The 24,066-nt window shown below is 43.7% G+C and overlaps 2 protein-coding genes across 6 annotated transcripts in view; one reads left to right on the plus strand and one right to left on the minus strand.

Annotated features, from left to right (window-relative positions):
• Positions 1–2,263: 2,263 nt before the first annotated feature.
• On the minus strand, positions 2,264–15,937 carry Six4 (SIX homeobox 4). 3 transcript variants are annotated; one of them, NM_001106739.2, is given in 5 exon segments: positions 2,264–6,876; positions 11,433–12,121; positions 14,853–15,406; positions 15,593–15,667; positions 15,874–15,937. In NM_001106739.2, coding segments are annotated over 5 exon segments (2,118 nt in total). In that variant the 5' UTR covers positions 15,877–15,937; the 3' UTR covers positions 2,264–6,079.
• Positions 12,949–24,066, plus strand: part of Mnat1 (MNAT1 component of CDK activating kinase) — a 157,408-nt gene continuing 146,290 nt past the window's right edge. For 2 of the 3 annotated variants that reach the window (XR_015621693.1, XM_087552349.1), the window contains exon 1: positions 14,684–14,759. The gene's annotated coding sequence lies outside the window, so the exon portion shown is untranslated. Of the gene's footprint in view, positions 13,122–14,683; positions 14,760–24,066 lie in introns of those variants that run through there. The other variant, XM_087552350.1, reaches the window with a different exon arrangement.

The following is a 24,066-nucleotide window of genomic DNA, read 5'->3' on the forward strand; positions in this document are numbered from 1 at the left end:
TTAAGTGGAAACTTAAGGGTTTGTTTTTTGTTTTTTTGGTTTTTTTTGGAAAGTCAGTTGTGTTGGATGGTGGTTTGTTGGGGCAAACACGTGAATGAGTGTTTTCTTGAAGCAGACACAGGTGAAAGGCTAATGCAGACTCGTGTAGGAACTAAAGCAGACATTGGTGAAAGGATGTTTTGTTAAACAAGCATGAGAAAGGATACGTGATGAAGGATTTTTCACTAAGCACACACATATCTTGATCTGTCTTCTATTGTGTAGTTGAGCTGCATTTGTTGGGACTCCATAGAGAGAAATGCACCAAAAGACTTGTGGTGGTGTGTTACAGTTTCTTGTTATTTTCGCAGACTCCAGCTGATAGACAGACAGGTCAGCTAAGACAGATAGATACACATGCTGAGGCAAGACATGTGCTAAGACAAGATGTGGTGAGGCAAATTCTGAATGTGCCATCTCCAGGTAGTTGTAAAATATGGCCAAAGTAAGGAACAGATACTGGGAGACCAGATAGAATGGGCTGTAGTAATTCAGTAAGGAACTGATAACCCTGAAAATAATTGGGGGTGGGGGTAGCAAGGGAGAAGAAATTAACTCGAGGGTCTGGAAAAAGGCAGACGTGGGGCCTGGGAGCACTTGTCTAGCGTGTGCTAAAAGCTTGGGTCAATCCCCAGCACTGAAACATAACAAGCTTGGGGAGACGATGGTTTAACCTTCGCAGGTAGGGTTAAGGGATGAGGATGTTCTGCAGATGTTCAATTAGGAATCAGAATCCTCCAGTCTTATTTCGAGGGGGCAGAGTAGCCTTGGCTTGCTGCCATGGACTCCTCAGAGGACGACCTAGTCTGGAGATCTTTGTGGCCGAATGACCCTCCCTGCTGTTCCAAGGCTCCTGATCTGTTTTCTGTCGGACAACTCAGCACAGTGTGGCAATGGTTTCCCAGCTCCTGCCTTTTGTCCTCTCTGAGTTCATTTTCCAGAGTAGCCACACTGACCTTTTTAAAGTGCAAATCACTATCCTTGCACCAGTGTCTTATCAGACTCAAATCCGAAGTATCTGGTACTGACCCCCCAGCTCCACAACGGATGTTGCCCCTGCTTAACTCTCCATGTGGCCCCATCTATGTCTAAAGTTAACCTTGAAATTGAGACCCGCTTCTCTTTCAGGGACTTTAAATCTGCTGTCTGTCCCTTGCCTTGGCATACTTTTCTGAATCATATTATTTAAACATTGGTGCTGAAATAGTACTTGTTCAAACCTTTCTGGTCCAGTGTGTCTTGGGCCCAACAACTCCCCACTGGCAATTTCGTTACTCTTTGCTACTATTTGATGGCACTGACTTCTACATGAGTGTGTCTTATTTATGTGCTATCAAGGTATCTCATGGGAGACTGGAAAAGCAGGATGGAAATCAGGGAGCCAAAGGCTTCCGGCTCCTGTTGAATTTTACCAGATTAGCTAGCTTTGGAGGAGCCCCAAACAAGGTTTAAACAAGGCAACTACCTTTCAAATATTTTACAATACTTGTTTGGTTAAGAAGTTACGAAATGTAATTACTTCGTTTTGTGCTTTACTGGTTTGACTTCTACAGAGAACACTGCCAATTGAGTTGAATGGCAAGAATGTGTCTAGACAGTCCACTTGACACTAACTTGATGGCTTTAACTAGATTCATAAAAGAACTGTACCATTGATTCCCCATCTGGTTGTTAAACATCTCCTGTGGTGGGGTGGTAGAATGGAACTCAGACTTTATGTAATTATAAAATTAGGACCAAACTAGATTAACACTTAATCATCACTACTCAACAGAATGCAGATCTGGCCAATTTCTTTATCCGCCTGGGGAATAATCACAATTTGGTTAACAGCAGTGCCCTTGGGAATGGCAACAGAACTTAGATTTTACTAAGTCAGCACTAAAAAGGTCTTTGGCACTTTCCATGTGATCCTGTATGTGCCATGTTCCACATCCAGCTCTTGGGAGAGAAAAATAAATAAGGCATATTGCCGGTCTTTAGCCCTGAGTAGATAGTACAGCTAAGTGAGTTACGTAATTCTCTACAAAGGACAACACAGATTATTTTCCTAAAATCACTCCAATTGGCCTTCTGCGTATTTTCCAGTTGAAATATTTGCATTTTCTCAGTCTTTTCTCTTCTAGGCAAACATAACACCATTTCCTGTTTCTTTGTCTAATGAAATGGGTCACTCTTATTTTAAAGAACAGCATTGCCCAAATAATCTTTCTTCAACACAAAGTATGTATAAATATAAAGTTTATTTAGCATAGTGTTTAGAAAAATAAGTTCACATCATTTCAGAAAACAAATAAAACACTTAAATTGTCCAGGCCTAACCCCCATTACAGTACAACATACATACTTTAGATCTCTTTGGTTGGGTAATTAAACACAGAAATGTTCTGGGACATGCTGTGTGCTGTCGCCTAACAGTGCAGTAGAGGCTGTTTCCCACCCCATGTCATACATTCTGTATAGTTTCTCTTCATGTAAGGCACAGTAAAACCATATTGAGTATACAACTGATTGCCTCTGAACATACAGTACATGCAACAAAATGATACATTTTTTTTGAGAAACCCTGAAAGTCAAAAGAGTCACATGCGATATAATTTGAATTAATAAAAACGTGGTAACATCTAATGAAATTGAAATGTCTCGATTAGACACAAAATAAACATTAGGTTCTATCATCCAAGTTTTAGGAAGACTTTGAAATGGCTCTTGTAAAACATAACTACTTTCCCTACAGATTTCCTGAATTATTTTTATGAGATGATCTGTCAAAAACATTTTAGAGGATGAAGGACTCGAGTTTATGTACTAATGTCCACATATTGAGGATGCAGCAGGATAGCCTGCCATACATGCCCAATAATTCCAGCTTTAACATGCAGAACAACAAGGGTACATACAGAGAGTTAAGGGCATTGTGCAACTCAACTATGGATTTAAAAAAAAAAACAGAAACAGAAAAAAACCTATGGCTACAACATCTACTTGCCTTTCACAACACAAGAAAGGCTCCAGAACACGTATTAAGTCTTCACTATGAATCTACATGAGATATTTATGCAGTACAACACAGGTACTTGCTTGTTTTTTTTTTTTGGGGGGGGGATCTTCTTTGAATGCTAAGCTGTCCTCTCTATTAGATGTAACTAAGAGCTGAATGCCAATTCTGGCTACAGAGTGCATAGATAAGCTGGCACCAGAAAATCTCACAGCCAGCAGCAGGGGTTGGGTTTAAAGGGAGTTATTGACCTCTAGTCTGATTCCTCCTCAGGAATCGCTAGAGGGTCCTTTGCAGCATCTTCAAGCATTGGTTTATGTAAGACAGATATTCTGCCACATAAACTCCAAGGGCTCTGAGGCTGGGCCTTGGTGTTGGGGGAGGTGGGAGTCATTTGCAATTCTGTGCAAGGAGATCACAGGGTTTATCGGATTCCATCCACACAGACACGGGCTGCATATCAACTGGCCCTTATTCTACTGAAAGAAGAGAAAAGAACACTAAGTTCTTCTAATGTGCACTGATTCCTACCTGGTGGGTTATATAGCTACCTGGGGTGTTTGTAGGGCTAGAAGCTCATCATGTCGGAATATGAATACATTTCCTAGGTAAGTACTTAGTTTTGTGCTATCTTTTCTTTCTCATAGGGAGAAAAAGAGGAAGAACTCGGAATAAAAGAGATACTTTTGTCAGTTGTGTGGAAGTTTTCCATCACACACACACACACACACACACACACACACACACACACACACACACACCCACACACCTTATATAACGTTTTGACTTTCCCACTTCCCTTACCAGACAGGTATTTTAAAATAATGACCTCTTGATACCTGCAGCTATCTAGTGAAAAAATATCATTTTTATGTAAACTATACTACAAAACCATGAAGCTAATCACATTAATATGATCAGTACATAACTGGGAGGGAGATGGGGGCAGCCGAGCTGTGTAAGTAGTGTCAGAGTGGAAAACCACACTGAAGCAACCGGCTATGTGAAAAAAAATAAAAGCTCCCAAAACAAACAGCCTCTGGCCCAAATTTCGTATTTCAGCATTTGAGGGACATTCAGTAATTTCACAAAAATGGGATCTAGAATCTTTACCAAAATGATGGGCACAGAATTCTGCATAGGGCTCTTTATCTTGACTGAAAGTTCCCTTTATAGTAGCAATAAATGCTAAAGTGAGCCTTATTTGAGAAGCTCAGCCGATGAGTATGTTAGCTAGAAACCGAGCAGTCCCTCCCAACATCTTAAGGAAAGCAAGGTGTGGCACTGTCTTTTTCAGCTTAACAACTGAAACGTCACCTTAGAAAAGATTGCCTTCTTACTTTCTGAAATCAGAGATGCCTGGACTAACGGCACGAAGCCATTGCATTGTTATATTGTGGATGCAGAGTCCCGCTAAAACTTTTAAACTCAGCTCACAACGTTATCATACAAGAGACTTTTCCACAGAAACCTGAAGGGTTTACTTGATTAAATAGGACAGGCAACAGTCATGTGTTACCGTATACCAACCAAATTCAAAACAGTAGGAATGAAGCTTCAATTGGACAGATTTTGATTAGTACAATTTACATATATTTTGTTTACTTTAAAATGGTTGTTTTCAAGTTGGGCAGTGGAATCCCAGCACTTGGGGGGCAGAGGCAGGTGGATCTCTGTGAATTCAAGGCCAGCCTGGTCTAGAAAGTGAGTTCCAGGACAGTCAGTAACAGTTTCTCTGTTAAACTGAGAAACTCTTTCTCAAAAAAACCTAAAACCAAAACAGAACAAAAAGGATTGTTTTCATAGCCTGAAGAATTGCTGTTTCATGGTCTTCTATAATTTTTTACTTTCATTGTGATGAGAAGCATCAACAATATCTGTCATCCACTTGCAGGAGAAACCTTACACATGATATTTAGTGAAGCAGATGTCCTGTATAAAGGAGTTCTGTGTGGTAAACTGAACCCTGTTTGACGGCACAAAAGAACCATCAACACTCCTGTTGACGCTTCTGTACCTTACTAGTAATAAAAAGGCCACAAGGTAAAAAGGCACATAGGAGTCTATATAAAACAGATTTAAAGGAATCAAAGTTGCCAAAGTAAGACGGTTGTGAGGAGAAGTAGCCAAGTTCCAGTACTGGGGGTCAACAGTTACTGTTTCAGTGTTGACGTTGACCTTAATAGACTCTTGATAACAATTACAAAAAACAAAAAAGCAAAACCTCGTTTGGAAACAAAGATGTCCTATTCCTGCTCAAACAATAAATATAAATTAAACAGTAAGAAGACAGCCTTCCTTTCAGTTCACAGAGCCTGAAGAGAGACATACACGGTATAAATAAAAACTTACTGTACTTAACTCAGATCTTGCTTACAGACCTGGATTTACATTCGTACCGGATTGTAGTGGCGTTTCAGACTTTCTCTGCCACATTTGACCATTAGCAATCACATCTGGAAACACGTAGAGACTTAAAACCAAGCCTTTCCCCCAAAATGCTGAAAACGACCAATGTGTGTATGCACACACCAACACACACACATATACGCTACATAATTTGAAAAATATACCCTTACGATAGTCTAGAGTGCCGTTGCTTCTTAACCATCTCAATGCCCATGGAGTAAAAGTAAACAAACAAAAACCAACTGCATAGCTTCCAACAGCCTGGAGCGGTTAATTTTCTAAGTGAGGTGTATACGTTTTAAATTTGAAATACCATCACGTTCCGTCTCGCCCTTAAGATTTATAACTGCTGACTAAATGATAGATGATGGTTTGATGCATTCATTTGTTGCCTTGTCCCTATCTGTTTCAAAGCGAGCACGATGGGACCAGAAAGGCTTCAGCAATGCAGTTCCACTCCTGTATATTTAACTATGCTCGCCATGCAGCTCAACCCAAACGCACTTGCTCGCAGAAGTACAGTGTTTTCCTCTAAATGAGTAGAAGCGCCCCATCTTCGGGGCTTCACAAAGAAAATGATTTGCTCCTGTTATAGCAGAGAAGGGGTGGGGGGATGTGTGGAGTGAATCAGGCTTATAAGTCTTGCATATCTTCATCCAACTGGACAGTTTGGAGCTTGGCCAGCTCTTTTTTGTCCGTTCCCAGGTCTTCACAGCCGGGTTCAACCATGCCGTCCAGGACGTACTTGGATTTCGAGTCCAACATCATTAAGTTGTTTGTTGTTTTGTTCTCAGAATTTTGTAAGAAGTTCTCTTTCAGGTTAGCGACTGATTGCAGAACCAAGCGCTGTTCTCTTACAAAATCCTGGTGGACTGCTGGCGAGGCGTGGCTCACCTGCTCTTCGGCTGTGGGAACTATCTCACCCAGGGCAGCCTGGGTCATCGGGACGGACAATAGGTCTGGACCAGGAATAAGGGAACAGTTCTGAAGGGTTGCGTAGTTAGTGTTGCTGACAGATGTCACAGTACATTTGCTTGCCACAGGTGCAGACACTGGCTGGCTCTCAGCAAGGTCGGGGTTTAGCTCAGCGGGATTTAGTAGTGTAGAGGGGGTTAGGGAAAAACCGTGGGCGGCGGACACATTAACCAACGAAGAGGTCAGAGGATGGAGGCCACTCCCAGAGAGATTTTCCGAAGACAGGTTTGCATTTACTTGTGCGTTGTGATTGACAGGCATCAACTGAGAAAAGACTAGGCCTCTTTCTAAGCCTTCCTGTTTTACAGCTCCTACAGTCTGGCCTGAATTAGGTACAGTGTATACCACTGCACTGGGGGTAAGAGGGCTCAGGAAAAGTTTACCATGCTGGACTGTGGCCGACTCACTTGTAAATGTGCTTCCATCCGAAGTGCTTGGAGTCACCGAAAGATGACCTAGGAGGAAAAGTGCCAATTAGCATTGATGAAAATGATACAGAAAGAAAACAAACACATAGTCACCCCTTTAGCACACATGACTTTCCTCAGGTATAGTATTTATGGAGAGGTGACACTTAAATAAGAAACTTAGTCCAGCATCAGCCCAGTAAACTGCAGAGTCCCAGGCTCAGAACTCAGACTAGCTTTCCCTATATATACTCTGTATTTCTTTTGCAGTGCTGGGGACTGAACTCAGAGCTTTCTCCGTGCTGGGTAAAGGTTCTGCCATTGAGCTACATTTTATCCATATTTGTTAACCTCCCATGTTATTGTAAGGACCACCTGCACGGTGCAAGCCTTGGGTTCACGGCTCAGCATCACCAAAGATGAAAACAAACAAATAAACAAAAATACAAGCCAACCGATCAAAACAAAAATACAAACCAACCAATCAAAACAAGTGAGGGATGAAAGCTGAGGCAGGGGGTTGGGGATTTAGCTCAGTGGTAGAGCGCTTGCCTAGCAGGCCCAAGGCCCTGGGTTCGGTCCCCAGCTCCGAAAAAAAGAAAAGGGGGAAAAAAAGAAAAAGAAAAAGAAAAAGGAAAAGAAAAAGAAAAAAGAAAGCTGAGTCAGGGAGACTGATTTTGAGGCCAGTCTGGGCTACATAGTAAGACCTTATCTCAAGGGAAAAGAAAAAAGGAGAGGAAATCTTGTTCAAGCTCTGCTGTCTGCCAAGTTTCTGGCTCTGACTTACCATCTCTTAGTTGCTAGTAGTCACTAACTCTACCAGTTAGAATGAGAGAACACAAATACAAGACCAAATATTTCCGTTAGGACTGCTCAGGTACTGACATAAAATCTAAATGAAAACGGTCGAAAAATACCACATAAAATGAGCTTCTCTGGAACTTACAAGTTAACGACATCAACCTGTACAGACAAGTCTCAGACTTCCACCGAACAACCAATAAAGCAGTCTCAAGTCAACAAAACCCTCCAGGTTTTTTTTCCCTCTCCCTCATTTGTTGTGCTAAATCTAAATTTTCGGTGTTGTGGTGATGGGAGAAGTGAATGGTAACCCTGAGGTGCTCTTTTTTAAATGCAGAAGAACATAAAGAACTACAATTAGCGCCTCTGTCAAAGGGGTGCGTGTTTTGCGGGCCCCACTTCAATGGTGTGTGGAGACTAGAGGAAAAAGTATAAGCAGAAAATAGATGTTTAAATGAGAAACTTGGGACAATGAAGACCCTCGAGTCTCCATCAAATAAAACCCGCTTTGAGTCTTTACAAGGGAAAGGGAGATGGTAGTCAGATGCCTCAGGTCCCCAAATATTACCAGAGATACAAAGATGAATTTAAGGAGCTTTCTGGGGGAGAATTAATATGGGGCACTTATCTACCCTGCTCTTCAATTAGTTAGAGGTCTAGTCAACTCCTTTACAAGTGCAGAAAATTAAGTAATTCACTCAATGTTTCCCTTCTTGAATTATTAGAGAAGCTGTGATGACAGTGCTCCCTATGTAAAGAAGTCCTCAGAGCCATTGACGTCTTCCAACATCTTTAAGCAATTTATGCAAATAAAAGAATGTCTACCCATGGGAAACCAAAAGAAGAAACACTGTATTTGAACTCCTTTAAAAATGTTAACTACTAGTACATAATAAGTATTAGCAGTTATCATGGAAAGACTGTTAGGAAAAAACACTTCTGTACATGTTTGAATCGTTCTTTAACTTAAGTTTTTTTTTTCAGGTCATGTACATGAACAGACTGCCCCTATTTTAAACCTTTGGTATTAAGTGTGGTTTAGAAGTCTTATAGGCTTCAAAATTGTAGGAGGAAAAAGCCACAATTAATCTTTACTTTGCTTTTTGTGTTTCTGAAGCTGTTTACTAGCAGACATAGCTACAAAAATGATTATTTTTGATAGAATCATAAGTAACAACATATGCAACATTTCCCCAACTGCTATCAAACAGAAGTAAAATAACATACTCTGAACATGGGGAACCACTAACTTATATAAATGAAGGGGAAAACAGATATATTCCAAAAGATGATTTTTGATTTTTGTTTTCTTTTTCAGTATTGGGAATTGGCCCCAAGGCTTCAGACATAAAACATGATTTTGTTATCGTTTTAAGCCAGAGTCTATCTATTTAGCCCTGACTGTCATAGAACTCACTATGTAGACCAGGCTGATCTCAAACACACAGAGATCTGCCTGCCTCTGCCTCCCAAGGTAGGATGAAAGACGTGAACCACCATGCCTGGCTAAAACAGGATTTTAAGTACAGCTGCAACCAAGTTACAAATTAATCAGTACAAAAACTGAACAGAAAGAACTAAGCTGCAAAGTATAACTTTACAATGATGCTAAAGAAAAAACAAACTAACAAAGCTCCAAGTCCTGATTGTAAAATGAACAAAGACATCAGCAGTTTTCCTCATAACTTCCCATGTAACTTTTTCCTATGGGAAAGAAAGGACTATGTTTCTATACATTTTAAAGAATGTCCAGTGTAAGTTTGATTTGATTTGGTTTGGTACTTTTTTTTGGAGATGGACTCCAACTATGTAAGCTGCTTTAGCTTGAATGGAGCTCTATGTAACTAGGGAGCTCAGACAAGCCTAACCCCAATTTCCAGCCTCAGTCTTCCCAAGTGTTAGGGTTATAGATAGGCATTTACCACCACACCTGTCTTAGCATTTTAAAAAATAAAGTCCAGGGGTTGGGGATTTGGCTCAGTGGTAGAGCGCTTGCCTAGCAAGCGCGAGGCCCTGGGTTCAGTCCCCAGCTCCGAAAAAAAGAAATAAAATAAAATAAAATAAAGTCAAATTTCCAAAACGCTTTACAGCAAACTGTAATACACAGCTACTACAAAGGAGTTGCCTCCTGGAACTATCTGGTTAAACTTATACCAGAGAGTCAAAGCGTTTGGAGCCCTGTCATTTGATCTTAGCTATTTTAACTGGCAATGCTATTCTTATTCTTGATAAATATCCCATTTAAAAACTAACTATGGTCGTGCAGTGGTGGCTCATGACTTTAATCCCAGCACTTGGAGGCAGAGGTAGGCAGATCTCTGAGCCTGAGACCAGTCTGGTCTACAGAATCAGGTCTAGGACAGCCGGGGATAGCCTGTTTTGAAAAACTGAAAGGACAGGTTGGGGATTTAGCTCAGTGGTAGAGCGCTTGCCTAGCAAACGCAAGGCCCTGGGTTCGGTCCCCAGCTCCGAAAAAAAGATAAAAAAGAAAAAAAAAAAAAAAACAAAAAAAAAAACGAAAAACTGAAAGGAAAAAAAAAAGTGGAAAACAATAAGCCCCTCCTCCACCCCCCCACCCCCCAGGCAATCTGCGCTATTAAAGTGATAACAGGTTTCTTGAGTTCAGATGAGAAACAGTTTGCATTTCTCCTCTGCTAACTTACATACTATCTGTGCAACTTTGTTGTCTCCAAAGTGCTACAAACTGCCTGGAAATTTTCATAAAGAGGGAAAGTGGGCTAGAGCCTTAAATGATTTGGCTTTCTCTGGGGTGTTTGTCTTTTGTCCTAAATTGGAGTGTGACTTAGGTTAACTCTTACATAATCTGGAGCAATCAACAGCTAAAGAGTGTCCTACAGGACCACGGTGGCTCACTGTCTCTTTCTCTCAAGAGAGACAAATACACAGAATGCAATACAACTGTTTTTCACTAATGCCTCTAACGGGCGAAGTAGGCTACAGAATTGAGACTTAAAAAATGTCCATGTTGCAAGTTGACCTTTGGTAAAAATCTGGGCTTTCAGCCTTGCCTACAGGAGAGATAGTAGGATCACCATCTCCCACCCTCAGAGCTAGAGGCCGCTCAGCTTTCTGTGCCCAATTCTAACTGTTCCTACTTCAACACAGAGAAAACTGACAAGCGATACAGATTTGATTCACATTCCTGAGGGACTGATGTGCCAGCCTCAGGCTTATTTCCTTTCTCTAACAGACTGCTCTTAGGAAAGCCACAAACACACAATGACACAATTGTTTTCACAAATATAAACCCACACAGCTGAGAAATGAACACACATCTAGAGCGACAGAAAAGCACGTGTTCTTCTCCATTTCTTTTAGATCTCAGTGTTAATTATAGGAAGAACACGATGCAAGAAAGAATAGATTCTATCTTTTAGTTTAAAACATTTTCTGGTCAAATAAATAACTGCTCGACTAATTTTATGTTCCTAGCAATTTGATTAATTTTTAATTTTAAAATGACAAGTACTGGGTTATTTTATAAGCACTGATTGACTTACCATTGTCCTATAATTGTAGAGTTGGCATGGTCTGCTATAAACTGTACTTTTCCATTCTGTTTGGGGGAGATAAAACTCCATTCCCCAGGACGTAAGAAAATCAGGCAAGCTGGATAGTATTTAGGTACTGGGAACCACAACAAGGCTATTCTAATTGTGTAAGCCAACGATGTATCTGGACAATAACATGAATCTATATAGCTTCCACTAAACCTATCATTTAAAAAAGCAACTCACCAACATGTGCCCTGGTGCATTATTGGTACCCATTGAGGCTTTTACCTTGTGAAGCTGATACTGAGACAGGAGGCAGCTGCAGTGGAGAGAATCCAATGCTCCCATTAAGGAACTGGCCATTTGCTCCAGAATTAGGGATCTGGACAATGCCATACTGGTTAATTTGCACTGGTGTAGTAAAAGTCACTACAGAGCCGCCATCCTGGGAGGCCACTGTCTGAACGCCTTCTCTTTTCACTTCAGTACAGGGTATCAGCCCTGGGAATGACACAGGGGCACTAGGGCTGTAGGAGGTGGTGGCTGCTGAGTTCACAGCAGAACTCTGGAGGACTTTGAATTCTTTCACATCCTGTGAGGTAGATCCCAGGATGTCTGTCATGGCTATGCCATTGCCCACAGTGTTTGAAGACATTTTGGGTGGGTTCAGTGACACTGTCTGTGTATTTCCCACATTCAGTCCATTAAGGATAACTCCATTGTGTCCCTGAATAAAAGAATTGCCATTAAGGAAGACGGGTGAAGTACTTGCGGGTACCAAGCTTCCATTCAGCAAAACTCCAGACGAGCTTAATGATATCTTAGCATTTCCAATTTGTTGCATATATACTGGCTCCATGTGGCTAGAAAGGCTGAGGTTGGTGACGCCATCAGATGCGCCTGAAAGTGGATGAGGAGACAAATCCTCATGTCCCTTGCTGGATTCGTCTTCAGTGCTGGGGTTGCCATCTGATTCGCTGTTCAGGGGGAGGAGAAGACATTTTGAAGATCAAGGGATTGACAATCGACATAGTTTGTAAAACATCCTTCAAACCCATTAAAGGCAATAAATAGCTAGGCAAAGCACAATAGAATTAATTACCTGCTGGCCCTGTTGAAACTATGAGGTTTTAAGCAAATTCTACCCACCCAGACCATGAGAAGATGCATTTGGATCCCTTTAAAAAAAAAAAAAGTCAGAGAAAGACCAGAAGGTTGGACAATGTAAAATTCAACCGAAAGCATTTAATACTGTGTTTTCATTCTTATAGCAATCATGTGCTACTCCAACTATTAAAAGGACTGCTACCTCTGCCACAGAAACAAGTTGTTCAATGTTAACGTGTCGTTTTGCTTTTTAGGAGAGCCATCTCAGATTCGAGTTCTTTTGAAGGTAGATGACTTGCCAAAGGAGCAGGAGGTGGGAGGTGTTTTATTTGCCAGATAGGTAACAAGAGACCATTCCTCACCTGTTCCCAAACTTCTATTTCACCAGAGAGACAACTCTCACTCAATAGTGGTTTGCCCTTGTAGGAAAAAGACACTTGCAACTCTCGATATGCACAGTTGCCTTTGAATCCAAAGGAAGCCATAGGGGCCTATTACACAGGCACCATCCAGTGCTCTGGTGAGGTGGGAGGGACAAGGTGGGCATCACTCAGTGGCCTTGTAACTATCAGACTCCTTCCCTGAATCTTCAGTCCTTCTATTCCAGGATCCTGGACATAAGGGAAATACCAAGTTCAGGTCAGGGAGGAATGGTGGCAGTTTTCCTCATTTGGTTTGAATCTGGGCGGGGCAGGACAGAAGCAGTTTGGAAGCCTGGTGCGACTCGGTCCAGCTGAGGATCCAACATCCCAGTGTGGTCGGTTTCCTTTCAAGCTGAGGGGAGGGGATTACCCAGGCTTTGGGCTTTGGGGCCAGGAGCGCAGAAAGCGCTTTGATTTACGAGCTGAAGCAGAGCAGCCGTCGCCATTGGTAAGGGTGACTCACCAGGGGTGCGGGTGGGAGGTAGATCCGGAGAGGGGCCTATACTAGGCAACTGGGCTCGGGGTTGAGGGTATGGAGTTAATGGGGAGGAGGATGAAGTAGCTCCGTGTGTGTGTGTGTGTGTGTGTGTGTGTGTGTGTGTGTTTGTGTGTGTGAATTGGGCCGGCTCCATAGCAAAGGACAGCTGGCCTGCATGTGCCACCGGCTTCAGACCCAGTGCCTAGGAGATTCCTTCAGCAGAGCACTCCGGGGTAGTTAGGGTCGCCTAACCAGTGCTCCTTCTCTGGGTCGCCCCCACTCTCAAAACTGAGGGAGATTGCTTGCGGGTCGCCGGGCGTGTTTTGTTTATGGTTACCGGCAACCAGGGTCCGGGCTGCACAGTGCGCCTCTCTCCCCGCCTCGGGTGATCTTTGGGCCTCAGGGCTCCACCCGGACGCAGGGCAAAGTAGTGAGGGCGGGTTCTGGAATGCGCAGGGTGATCACCTTCACCTGGCCCAGGCTGGCTGGCTCCATGGCTCCCGGGTTCCTTCCAAGGGCAGAACATTTGAACTGCATTTAGATTCTCTTCTCTCCGATCCCCGTGGGAATGGGCCATCAACCTTCTTCTCCTTACTTTACCCGTATAACAACAGCAGCAGCAGTAGCAACAACAACACGTACACTCACACACACCTAAACACTCACATACAGCCGAGGGTCTGACTCAAGTGGACACAAAAGAGATGAAGGGGAAAAAAAATCTGCATTTTATACGAAAGAAAAGGAAAACACAATAAAGTTCAAACCAGAAAGTGTGTGTGTGTGTGTGTGTGTGTGTGTGTGTGTGTGTGTGTGTGTGTGTGTGTGTGAAAGAGGACTGAGTGGATAGCTCCTCTACTTCTTTCCTGCTGCCCACCTTATGCCAGCGTGTCCCCTAGTCCCAATTGTCCGGTCAGTAGGGGTTCAGGATGTGTTAGGGGGTCCAAGAAACTGTCCTTCAGTCTTGCCACCTCTGAGGCACTGTAACCCGATCCGAAGTTGTTCAGAATCAGGTTTCAAAACACCGCAGAGATGAGCAGCACCCACACCCCACGGTGTGGGAACCGCGGCGGGCAGAGTGAATGATTAGCTCTGTCATATTAAAGCCTCGACGTCCCCAGACCCCATCTGAGTCACTACTCTTCATTAACGCTCCCTTTTTCCTTCCAGAGCGCCCCCGGTGACCTCCAGGGCAAGCCTGGGGCTCAGTCGACCCCTGAGTACCCTGGAGCGTGTGCGCACTCTAGGCTCTGGGTGACCGGGTGGAGGAAGAGACCCTGGCTCGCGCTGGCAGCCCCTGCGGGCCCCGAGCCGCGGTGAGAGCAGCCTTGTCGGCGTGCACACACACTCCCTAAAAGAACCAAGGCGAGAGTGGCAACTTCAAAGGCAGCAGGATGGGGGTGGGAAGCCGGGCAGCAGTGACCAGCCGAGGTGGGGGCGGGGACTGGCCCTAGGAGGGCGACCAGAAACTTCTGGGGGCAGGAGGGGGAGGGTTTGGAGGGAGGATCCCCCGCCCGCCCGTTGCCACCGGCGTCTTCCCCCCTCCCCGTAGGGAAGCGAGGTGGGGGGCGGGGAGAGGTGGGCAGCCGGACCAGGCTGGTGGGGAAGGTAAGCGCCATGTTTTCGAGCGCTTGGAGGAAAAGAAAGCTGGGAAGGGGTGGGGGGGAGGAAGGGGGAGGAGGAAGGAAAGTTGGCGCTCACCTTTTGGACTGGGTCTCGGAGGGGTTTCGGTCGCGCTGCCGCCGGTTCTTGAACCAGTTGCTGACCTGGGTGAGGGAGAGGCCAGTGATCTTGGCCAGGTGCCGCTTCTCGGCGGGCGAGGGGTAGCGATTCTGCTTGTAGAGCTCCTTAAGCGCGTTGCGCGACTTCTCCTTGAAACAATACACCGTCTCCTCGCCGTCCCAGATGGTGCGGGGCAAGGGGAATTTCCTGCGCAGCCGGTACTTGTCCACGGCGCCCAGCGGCCGGCCGCGCGCTCGCTCGGCCTCGGTGTAGCGCGCCTTGTACCAGAGCTGCTGCAGCAGCGGATGGTTGGCCGACTCGAAGCTGTGGCTCTCGAGGATGCTGTACAACTCAGGGTAGATGCCCTGGTGGAAGGCCACGAGCGCTCGCGCCTTCAGCAGGCTCTCGTTGCCACGTAGCAGGTCGCTCTGGGGCAGGGACCAAAGGAACCGGGCCAGGCGGTCCAGGTTGCCCCCCTGCTGCAACGCCTCGCACACGCAGGCGACATGGTCCGGCGAGAAGGCCAGCGGGGGCTGCGCGGTGGCTGCGTGCTGGTGCCTGCCCAGAAGTTCCGAGTGGAGTTGTACCTGATCTGCCGCTCCGGCCGCCGCTGCCCCTTCCTCCCGGCTTACCCTGGAGGCAGCCGCGGCGTCCCCCGGCTCCAGGGGGAAAGGAGCTGGAGCCGGGGGGCTCAGCCCAGCCGCCGCGCCCCCCGCCACTTCTCGGTGCGCCTCCTGTCCTTCCGAGGCGCTTTCCATCCCATTCTCCTGCTTGATGTCCGCCGCACTTGCAATCTGCCCGGTGGGGGAGGAAGAGGACATTTTTTGTTGTTTATTTTCCTCCCTCCCTCACTCCCTCGCACTCTTTTCCTCTTTCTTTCCCCCTCTCTTACTCCTCCTTCTTCGTCTCCCTCCCCCTCCCCCCTCCGGAAAGCCCACTCCCTCCCTCCCGGTTTCGGCTGGATCTGGCCGATCAGGTTTCCCCCAGGCCACGCAGTCACCATTAAGATAGCTGCTAGAGCAAAGTAGTGTAAACGGATAGCTGCTTTCTGCCGTTCCCCCAACGTGACTCCTCCGGTTGCTGCATACTATATGGCACTGGCCGCCCGGCCGGCCCGGTCGCGCCACCCCATTGGCTATTTCGCATTCAGTGGGAGGAGGAGACACCGTTTCTATCCCTGTCGATCACCCGCCTTCCACTCCACCCCTTGCCTTTCCCTCTCTCCCTGACCCCCAGGCACCTTTACCTGCCGGAAAACACCGACATTCTTTTCTGGCCAAGCTCCTGAATGGGCAGTTATCTAGTGTGGCCTGAAAACTGGACAGCTCTTTCAAAGAAAGGCCCAGTGATTCCCAAGGGAATACTAATCGCGTGACCTTAAGGTCTGGACAGCTAAATTTTTAACAAAGAGACCACCCTCAGTAGGTAGATGACAGAACTTCAGAGACTAATTCCGAAGCTTCCCAGCACCTCCCTCCTCTCCTCCCCCACTAAGGGATGTCTTTATTAAGGATGTGTATTCAAAAGGGTCATGAACAACACTAAGAAATGATAGTAGTGAAAATACCAGAGGAGAAGAACTGCTCGGAAAACCTTGAAATGACAAAAGCAAGAAGCATTAAAAAAAAAAGTCAACAGAAACCCTGAGATGAATTTAATTCAAACAAACATATAGAAAATAAAACTGGATATTTCTAAGGGATAAGTAGTATAGAAGAGAGTTAAATTATAATGGTCTAGGAACTCAAGTCTACTTACCATAGTAGAAACACTCAAAATCTGGACACCAATAGCACTACCCCCTACACACGCAGTGCGGTGCTAGGATGGATAAATAGTTTCTCTTTGAAGGTGATAAATAGGTATGCTGACTGGATCAGCAGCCTTTGCCGTCCAGAGACAAATGGAAGATTGGTCTCCAGGTTTGAGGCTAAAGTGTGGAGGTGCAATGTGGCTGTCTTCAGTGGGCTTCTTTCCTTCATGGTGTGCATGGGGTCTTAGAGCTCAGAAGGTATTGATGAGCCTGTCTCTGTGGTTACCGTAGGTCAGTTGGGTTTGTCTGTGGGTGCTCCTCAAAATCTAACAGCTAAATGCCCCCCCACTCCCCACCAACCTTTACTTCAGGGTGTCCTTGTATCGTCTCTGCTTCCCAGTCAGTTATAACCGCCTATCCCAGCATGTTGGTTCGGGTCACCTGCTGTCACTTCAATCTGGTGATGTTTGCTTCTTCCTTTCTTTCTTTCTTTTTTCTTTCTTTCTTTCTCTCTTTTTGCTACCACTTTATTGTTGGTTAGCTGAGATATTTGATACAGAACCTAACTGTTCTCCATTAAAATATTTATTTTGTGTGTGTGCACATACATGCAAGACCACACATGCCAGCCATGACCCGTGTGTGGAGGTCAGAGGACAACTCTTGAGAGTCGGCTCTCTGATTTTGATTTTCTTCTTCCACGGTATTGGTGCTGAGGATTGATTGTAAGTGGCATCTTTGGCAGATTTAAAATCGATAATCATAGGCAATACCTTTTCTTCCTCCTCCTTGAAAACATGCAGATAGCTATCAATCAGGATAATATTTGAGTTTAAAACTTCCTTGCTTTAAAAAAATTTTTTCTTGCACTTAACCATATACTTTTATTTTAGGATAATTTTGATTTGCTGATAAATCATAAAAATAGTAAAGAGAGCTCCTACTTACCCTTCACATATTTGTCCCTAATCCTGACACCTTATAGCAAGCAGTACATTTGTATGAGCTGATAACATTGGCATATTATGCACCATAATTAATTCATTATAGACTCTATTATTAGGAGTTCATTCATTTTTCTACGACTTTCTGTTTTTCACTCCAATCTGTGTGGCCATTCTGCATTTGGTTCTCTGAATTTTATTTATCAGAGCAAAGTAGACAAGAAGTAGTGTGGTTTCATGGAAAAGATACATATTTAAGGTTCAGCTATCTAGGCTTGGGTTCAGTCCCAGTTCTGCCATTTACTTGAGTATAAAAAAGTAGAAAAGACCACTGTACAGATTAAATAGAACAAAAAGAACTTGATACATAATTAATCTTCTGCAAAAAAAATTGTTATCTTCCTATTGACAATGCAAAGAAGGAGACCTTTCAGTTCTATATACCTACTTTAAAATTCCTTTGGCCAGGTTATGGGGTCATAGGAGTTAACTTTAAAATTATTATCAATCAAGTACATTGCATGACTTAGAAAAGAACATAACTGGCTTTTGATCATTGGCTCTGTATATTGTCTCTAGGGTACTAAGTCTATCAGGGTCTATGTAAACGTCAGTGGCTCTGTCAGGTCTGCAATAGTGTGTCTGTGGAAACAATGGACCATGGGGCTGGAGGATCCAATTGAGAGGAAATTGATGGAGTCCTTCTACAGATTCGAATTTTGTGAATTTATACACCAGTTGCAGGTATTTCTAGGACCAGATATCTTAGTCTTGTGGCGCTTGGGCAGGGTGAGATTCAGAGCATGTCCTGCCAGAATTCCTAGTAGACTCAAACACGGTCAGCAGCACTGGAGGGGAACTGTGTTTTGTGTGGAGTTTATCTTGGAGCACAGGTTACACCCAATGGTGTTTGAGTTGCTTCTGTTTCACTCCTCTGCTAGGTCGGGACTAATGGAGTCTGTTGCGCTGGCAGGCAGTGTCATGCTGGGTTGTGATCTTGAGGAGTGGCGGCTGAGATGGTGGGATGGGAAGAGTGGAAGGAAAATCAGATCCTCGCTTCTAAAAGCAAGCAGATGATTTTGCCATTTTAGTGTCTTGAAGAAAATCTGGTTCAGTACAGCATGTTATGTTGAAGTTCATGTGATTTTTTTTCTGCTTATTAACCAAGAAGGCAAATTTCTTTTCCTTCCTTCCTTCCTTCCTTCCTTCCTTCCTTCCTTCCTTCCTTTCACTTCCTTTTCCTTTCCCCTTTCCTTATTTCTCTTTTGAGACAGTGTTTATCCATGTTCTGGAACAAACTCTGTAGACCAGGTTGTCCTTGAGGTCATCATACAAATCTGCCTTTCTCTGCCTCCCAAGTGTGGGATTAAAGGTATGCCACCACTGCCTGACTTCAGAATTCTTTAAACTTAAAAATATGTTGTTGTTGCTGTCAACTACTATTATTGTGTGTCCATGTATATATGTACTACATACAGATCATGGAAGGGGAGTCAAAGGACATTTCTGTGGAATTGGCTAGCAGCTCTCTCTTTCTACTTATACATGGGTTCCATGATTGGACTTTACTGCAGGGCTATTTCTCCAGCCCCTGAATGGACATTTCCATTTCCAAGTTGACACTTTGGCTGTCTGAAGATAACTGGCTTCTTGGTAGGCTCTTTCTTTCTCAGAGAGTTACTGTAGGCTGGTCCTAACGTCACCCCTCTCCACTGCTACTTAATGAAGGTGGTTGGTAAGTAGTGAGCATTTACAAAGGGTCACTCACTTCTTCATCACTTTCTGAGTCCTGCCTAAGCATAAAGAATAGAACATTAGGAACAAAAGGATAGAGGGATGAATCTATGGGGTCTCGGTCTTTCTAGGAGGTTGAATTCTTGTGGGAGAGAGAAGACATATCTATAAAGGAACACAGTCTAAGGGAAGAGCATGGTAAGGACTCATTCTAATGTGGTGGGGAGTAGGATGTGGATTTTGAGTTGAGTCTTTGAAGGTTGAGAAATTTGAGAGGACAGTGGCTCATCAGAGGCAAAGGGAACAGAACGGGAAGTACATGGAGCCATGATTATTTGATGTTTTTCTGAAAGTAAACAAGCAATTCAATATGGAACAGAGGTTTTTATATAAGTGGGTAGTTGGAGAGTGGTTAAAAGACCACTCTCATTGATGTAGGAGGACTGATTCAAAATCATAGGCCAGTTCAGGTCACTTAGCAAGATCTGGCTTAAAAATAAACTTTTAAATATTTACTTTGTTGTCATGTGTAGTAGTAGATCATCACGGCCAATGTCAATTGGTCTAGAATAAGTACTTACCCTAAGCAAAACAATCAGAACATTTTTTAAAAAGGTTTTCTATTTATGCTAGAAAAATCAAGACATATATGTGTGCTCATAAGATGTTGGTGACCAAATTATCTGCCTGTAGTATAGTGGTCAACAGGAAGGAGGTAGATGGTAACCCTTGAGTCACATAGGTAACAGTATAGAAAAGAAATACAGACAGAAAAATGACTGATTGTAAGGTTTTAGTGCTCTATCTTTTCATGATGGTATAGATTTCCCTAAAAGTCCTAAACGTATTGAATTAGCTAAAGCAAAAAGGATTACCTGCTGAATTACTTACTGAATTATGGTTGTTACTTTTCTCGCTACACTGACAAGACATCAGGCACAAATAAGGAGAGGAAGGTTTTGTTGTTGGCTTTTATTTATTTGTTCATTTGTTTATTTATTTATTTTTTGGCTCTCAGTTATAGAGGGCTCAGTCCATGGTCAATTGGCTATGTGTCTGGACCTGGAACCAGATGGTCCATAATGTTGCTCCCCTCCAACCCACCAGGGATTCACTTCCCCCAACATGGCTTCACCACCTAAAGTTTCCAGAACCTCTCAAAATGTCTCTATAAGCTAGAGACTAAGCATTCATCATGAGAGCTTTCCTAGGGTATTTTATATTCAAACATTAAAGCTAATAGTTACCAAACAATGTGAAGGTCAGAAATGGAACTGATAGACTAAGACCTGCCATTCTATTTTAGTTACCTCTGCCTTTCATGTTTAGTTTTCAAAGGAGCTTTTCTTAGAAGGTAAGTTCCATGGCTCTCAATAGTTCCCAGTTAATTTGGTCATCCTCATCAAAACCAAAGAGGATCTGATACTGCCAATTTGAAACACTGTAGGGTGATTCTCTGATTAGCTCAAGTGTTTTAGTCAACCTTTCCTTTAGAGGACCTGCGTTCTACTGGACAGGCTCATTATGCTGTGCCACTGGGAGTGTTTCCTTCACTTGAATTGGGGAGAGATGTTATCTCTAGCAAAGGGACAAAGTAGCAGGTTCTGCCCCTGCAGGAAAGAAAAACCTGATTAGCCTATAGCCCTGGGGCAAGGAGGAAAGTTTACATTAAAAAACACTGCCCTAGGAGGTAGACTCATTGCTAGTTTGGGCCAGCAGATTTTGCAAGAGTAAGAATGTACTTAATTGGTTCAGGTAGCTATCTTCCCAAAGGCAGGAAGCTTGATAGGTTTATTGTTGTTTTTGTTCTTTCTTTTCCTGCACAGATGGAGTTTCTACTTGAATCAGAAGTCTGGAACTCTCAATACCTTTTTCTCAAAGCTCTATCAGTGATAATGGTGTACATCTCAGAGCTTCTGTTTTGTACAAGGCAGTGCTGTGAGTCCACTGGATAAGCCTGTTATAAAGTTTAGCCGCCGCCGCCTCCTCCTCCTCCTCCTCCTCCTCCTCCTCTTCCTCCTTCTCCTCCTCCTCCTCCTCCTCTTCCTCCTTCTCCTCCTCCTCCTCCTCCTCTTCCTCCTCCTCCTCCTCTTCCTCCTCCTCCTCCTCCTCTCCTCCTCCTCTTCTTCCTCCTCTCCTCCTCCTCTTCCTCTCCTCCTCTTCCTCCTCCTCTTCCTCTTCTTCTTCTCCTCCTCCCCCCCTCCTCCTCCTCTTCCTCCATCATCATCATCATCATCATCATCATCATCATCATCATCATCATTTTTGTTTTTCTGAGACAGGGTTTCTCTGTGTAGCTCTGGCTGTCTTGGAACCCACTCTGTAGACCAGGCTGGCCTCAAACTCAGAGACCTACCTAATCACCAGAGTGCTGGGATTAAGGTGTGGACCACTACTGGCAATCTTCAATTTCATCATTATAATAAACCTGTTATAATGTGTAAAGGAAACGGAGGTTAGGGCTAAAAAAAAAAATTGGCTCAAGTACAGTTATATGCTTTGAAAGAAAGTCATGCTTCTCTTATTAAAACACTTTTTTTAAAACACTTTCTTTTTGATGTTACTGTTAATATTATTACTATGAGTGAAGAGACAAAAGATATGTCAAGCATTTGTTAAGCATTTTCATTCAGACTGTACAAGTATTATTTTAATTTATTGTTGGGAAAACCAGTGCTTCGATCACTGTGTAAGTAGTAAGATGGGACACTGTTATTTCTACCCAGTTTTCTTAGTGCTATGGCTCAGATGCAGAAACACCATTTTCTACTGCATGAAGCTCTCGGAGGGAGCACAGTGTATCTGACAGGGTTTCAAGCCAGTTGTTGTCACTGGGCTTCTCCAATAGCAGTTGCCTGCATGGCACGTGGGAGAGTTTCTAGCAGTTTCCTCCTGTGTTTCTTAGTGTTTTCTTCTCTTTGATCTTAAGGCTCGAGGGAGAAAGAAGAGCAATTCTCTCTAAAGTGTGGCTAGGAGTTCTCTTTTTCAAAGACAGTTCTGGTGTCAACCAGCAATACTGTTAGCTGAGTGGATGGCATCGTAACATAGTATTGACTAAATTGTCTGTCCATCTTTCTTTCTGGGCTCAGGGAACATACTTATTCACCAGAAGCTTTCTGCTCTTTTAAAATGTAAAGAACCTAAAGTTACCTTTATTTTTGTAGAGTTTCACATTTTTTTCCCTCCCCTGAGTTTCACGTTTAGTGATAAGTTTACCAAGGCCTTTTAAAATCAGTAAGCACAACGTGACAGGCCTCTAGGTCAGTGTGGCTTCTCATGTTTCCTATTTTAAATTTCTCACTTTAGTGGACTTGGATCTGATTAACTTTTATAGGTGGACAGTATTGTGATCAAGGAGCTGATATAGTTTATAAAGTGAGTCACTGATGCTTTTATACTGGTGTCAAGTCTTGAGCCATCATCGCCTGCTTCCTCTGGAATATAATCTGTAGCTGTTTATCATGCCCCCCCCCCCACAACATGTGGAGACCCTAACGAGGGATGTCTACTATGTCCAGTTTTTAAGAGGAGGTAGGGCTGTTTCCTTTAAGTTTTTGTTGAAGGGAGAAAATTCTGTAGAGAGGTTAAATGACCAAGAATGGATACAGCTAGTATTTAGGTAATCGGATAATTTGGAAAAACTTGATTGAAACAAGAGTGGGACCTCACACTTGGGATCCCAGCACACTGAATACTGAGACAGGAGGACTGCCATGAGTTAGAGGTCAGCCTGGATTACACAGTGAGTTCTAGACAGTGTGAAAGCCTGGAGCAAAAACAAAAACCAAGCCATAAAACAGGAGTGAACATAGTTTATTACATATTACATTGTCTACATCATTCACAGAGGAACTCTTGGCATCTGATAACATCCAGGAAAGGAAGGCTCACTTTCCTTACATGGAGTAATCACCCTCTAGTTTATTCCAGGGTAAGCCCCAAACCTAAGAACTGTTGGCCAACAAAAACTGACCTGGGTGGGAGGGGAGTACAAAGAGAGAGACAATAGAGAGGGAAAGAGGGGGGAGAGAGAGAGAGAAAGAGAAAGAGAGAAGGAAAGGAAAGGAGTGGCGGAGGGTGGACCTAGTAGTTGTAGAAGAGAGATGAATATGATCAAAGTAAATTGTGTGGAATTCTCAAATAAATAATAAAATAATATTAAAACATGAGACAGGACTGGTGACATGGCATAGCAAGTAAAGGCACCTGTCACCAATCCTAATGATCTGAGTTCATCTACAGGACTCACATGACAGACACAGAGAACTAACTCCTCTAAGTTGTTCTCTGGCTACCACATGCATGCTGCCACACATGAACACGCACACACGAAATGCTTACAATAAAAATATTAAAAAAACAAACCAAAACTCATACAAGGAAGCAAACAAAACCAAACAACCTGCCTACAAGTTTCTTTCAGACAGAATTTCAGTCAGATGGAGCTAATTACAAGAAATGCTTGGCATTGGAAATGTCCATATTTCATTGTTATTTGAGGGTCATTTTATGAGTTCATTTATTCTTCATTAAGTCTTTGTTAAGTATCAATTAAATCCTTATCTCAAAGATGAAGAAGAGGTGTTCCTTACAGTTAGAATATTTCATTGTCTATTAGATCTTTTTAAGGCTTCTATCTGGGTGTAGTGGCACGTACCTTTGATCCCAGTGCTTGGGAGGCAGAAGCAGGCAGATCTCAATGAGTTTGAGGCCAGTCTAGTCTACAAAGCAAGTCCAGAACAGCCAGTGCTACACAGAGAAT

Source organism: Rattus norvegicus, chromosome 6 (assembly GCF_021556685.1).
Source record: "Rattus norvegicus strain SHRSP/BbbUtx chromosome 6, alternate assembly SHRSP_T2T, whole genome shotgun sequence".
In the NCBI taxonomy this organism is placed as follows: Eukaryota; Metazoa; Chordata; class Mammalia; order Rodentia; family Muridae; genus Rattus; species Rattus norvegicus.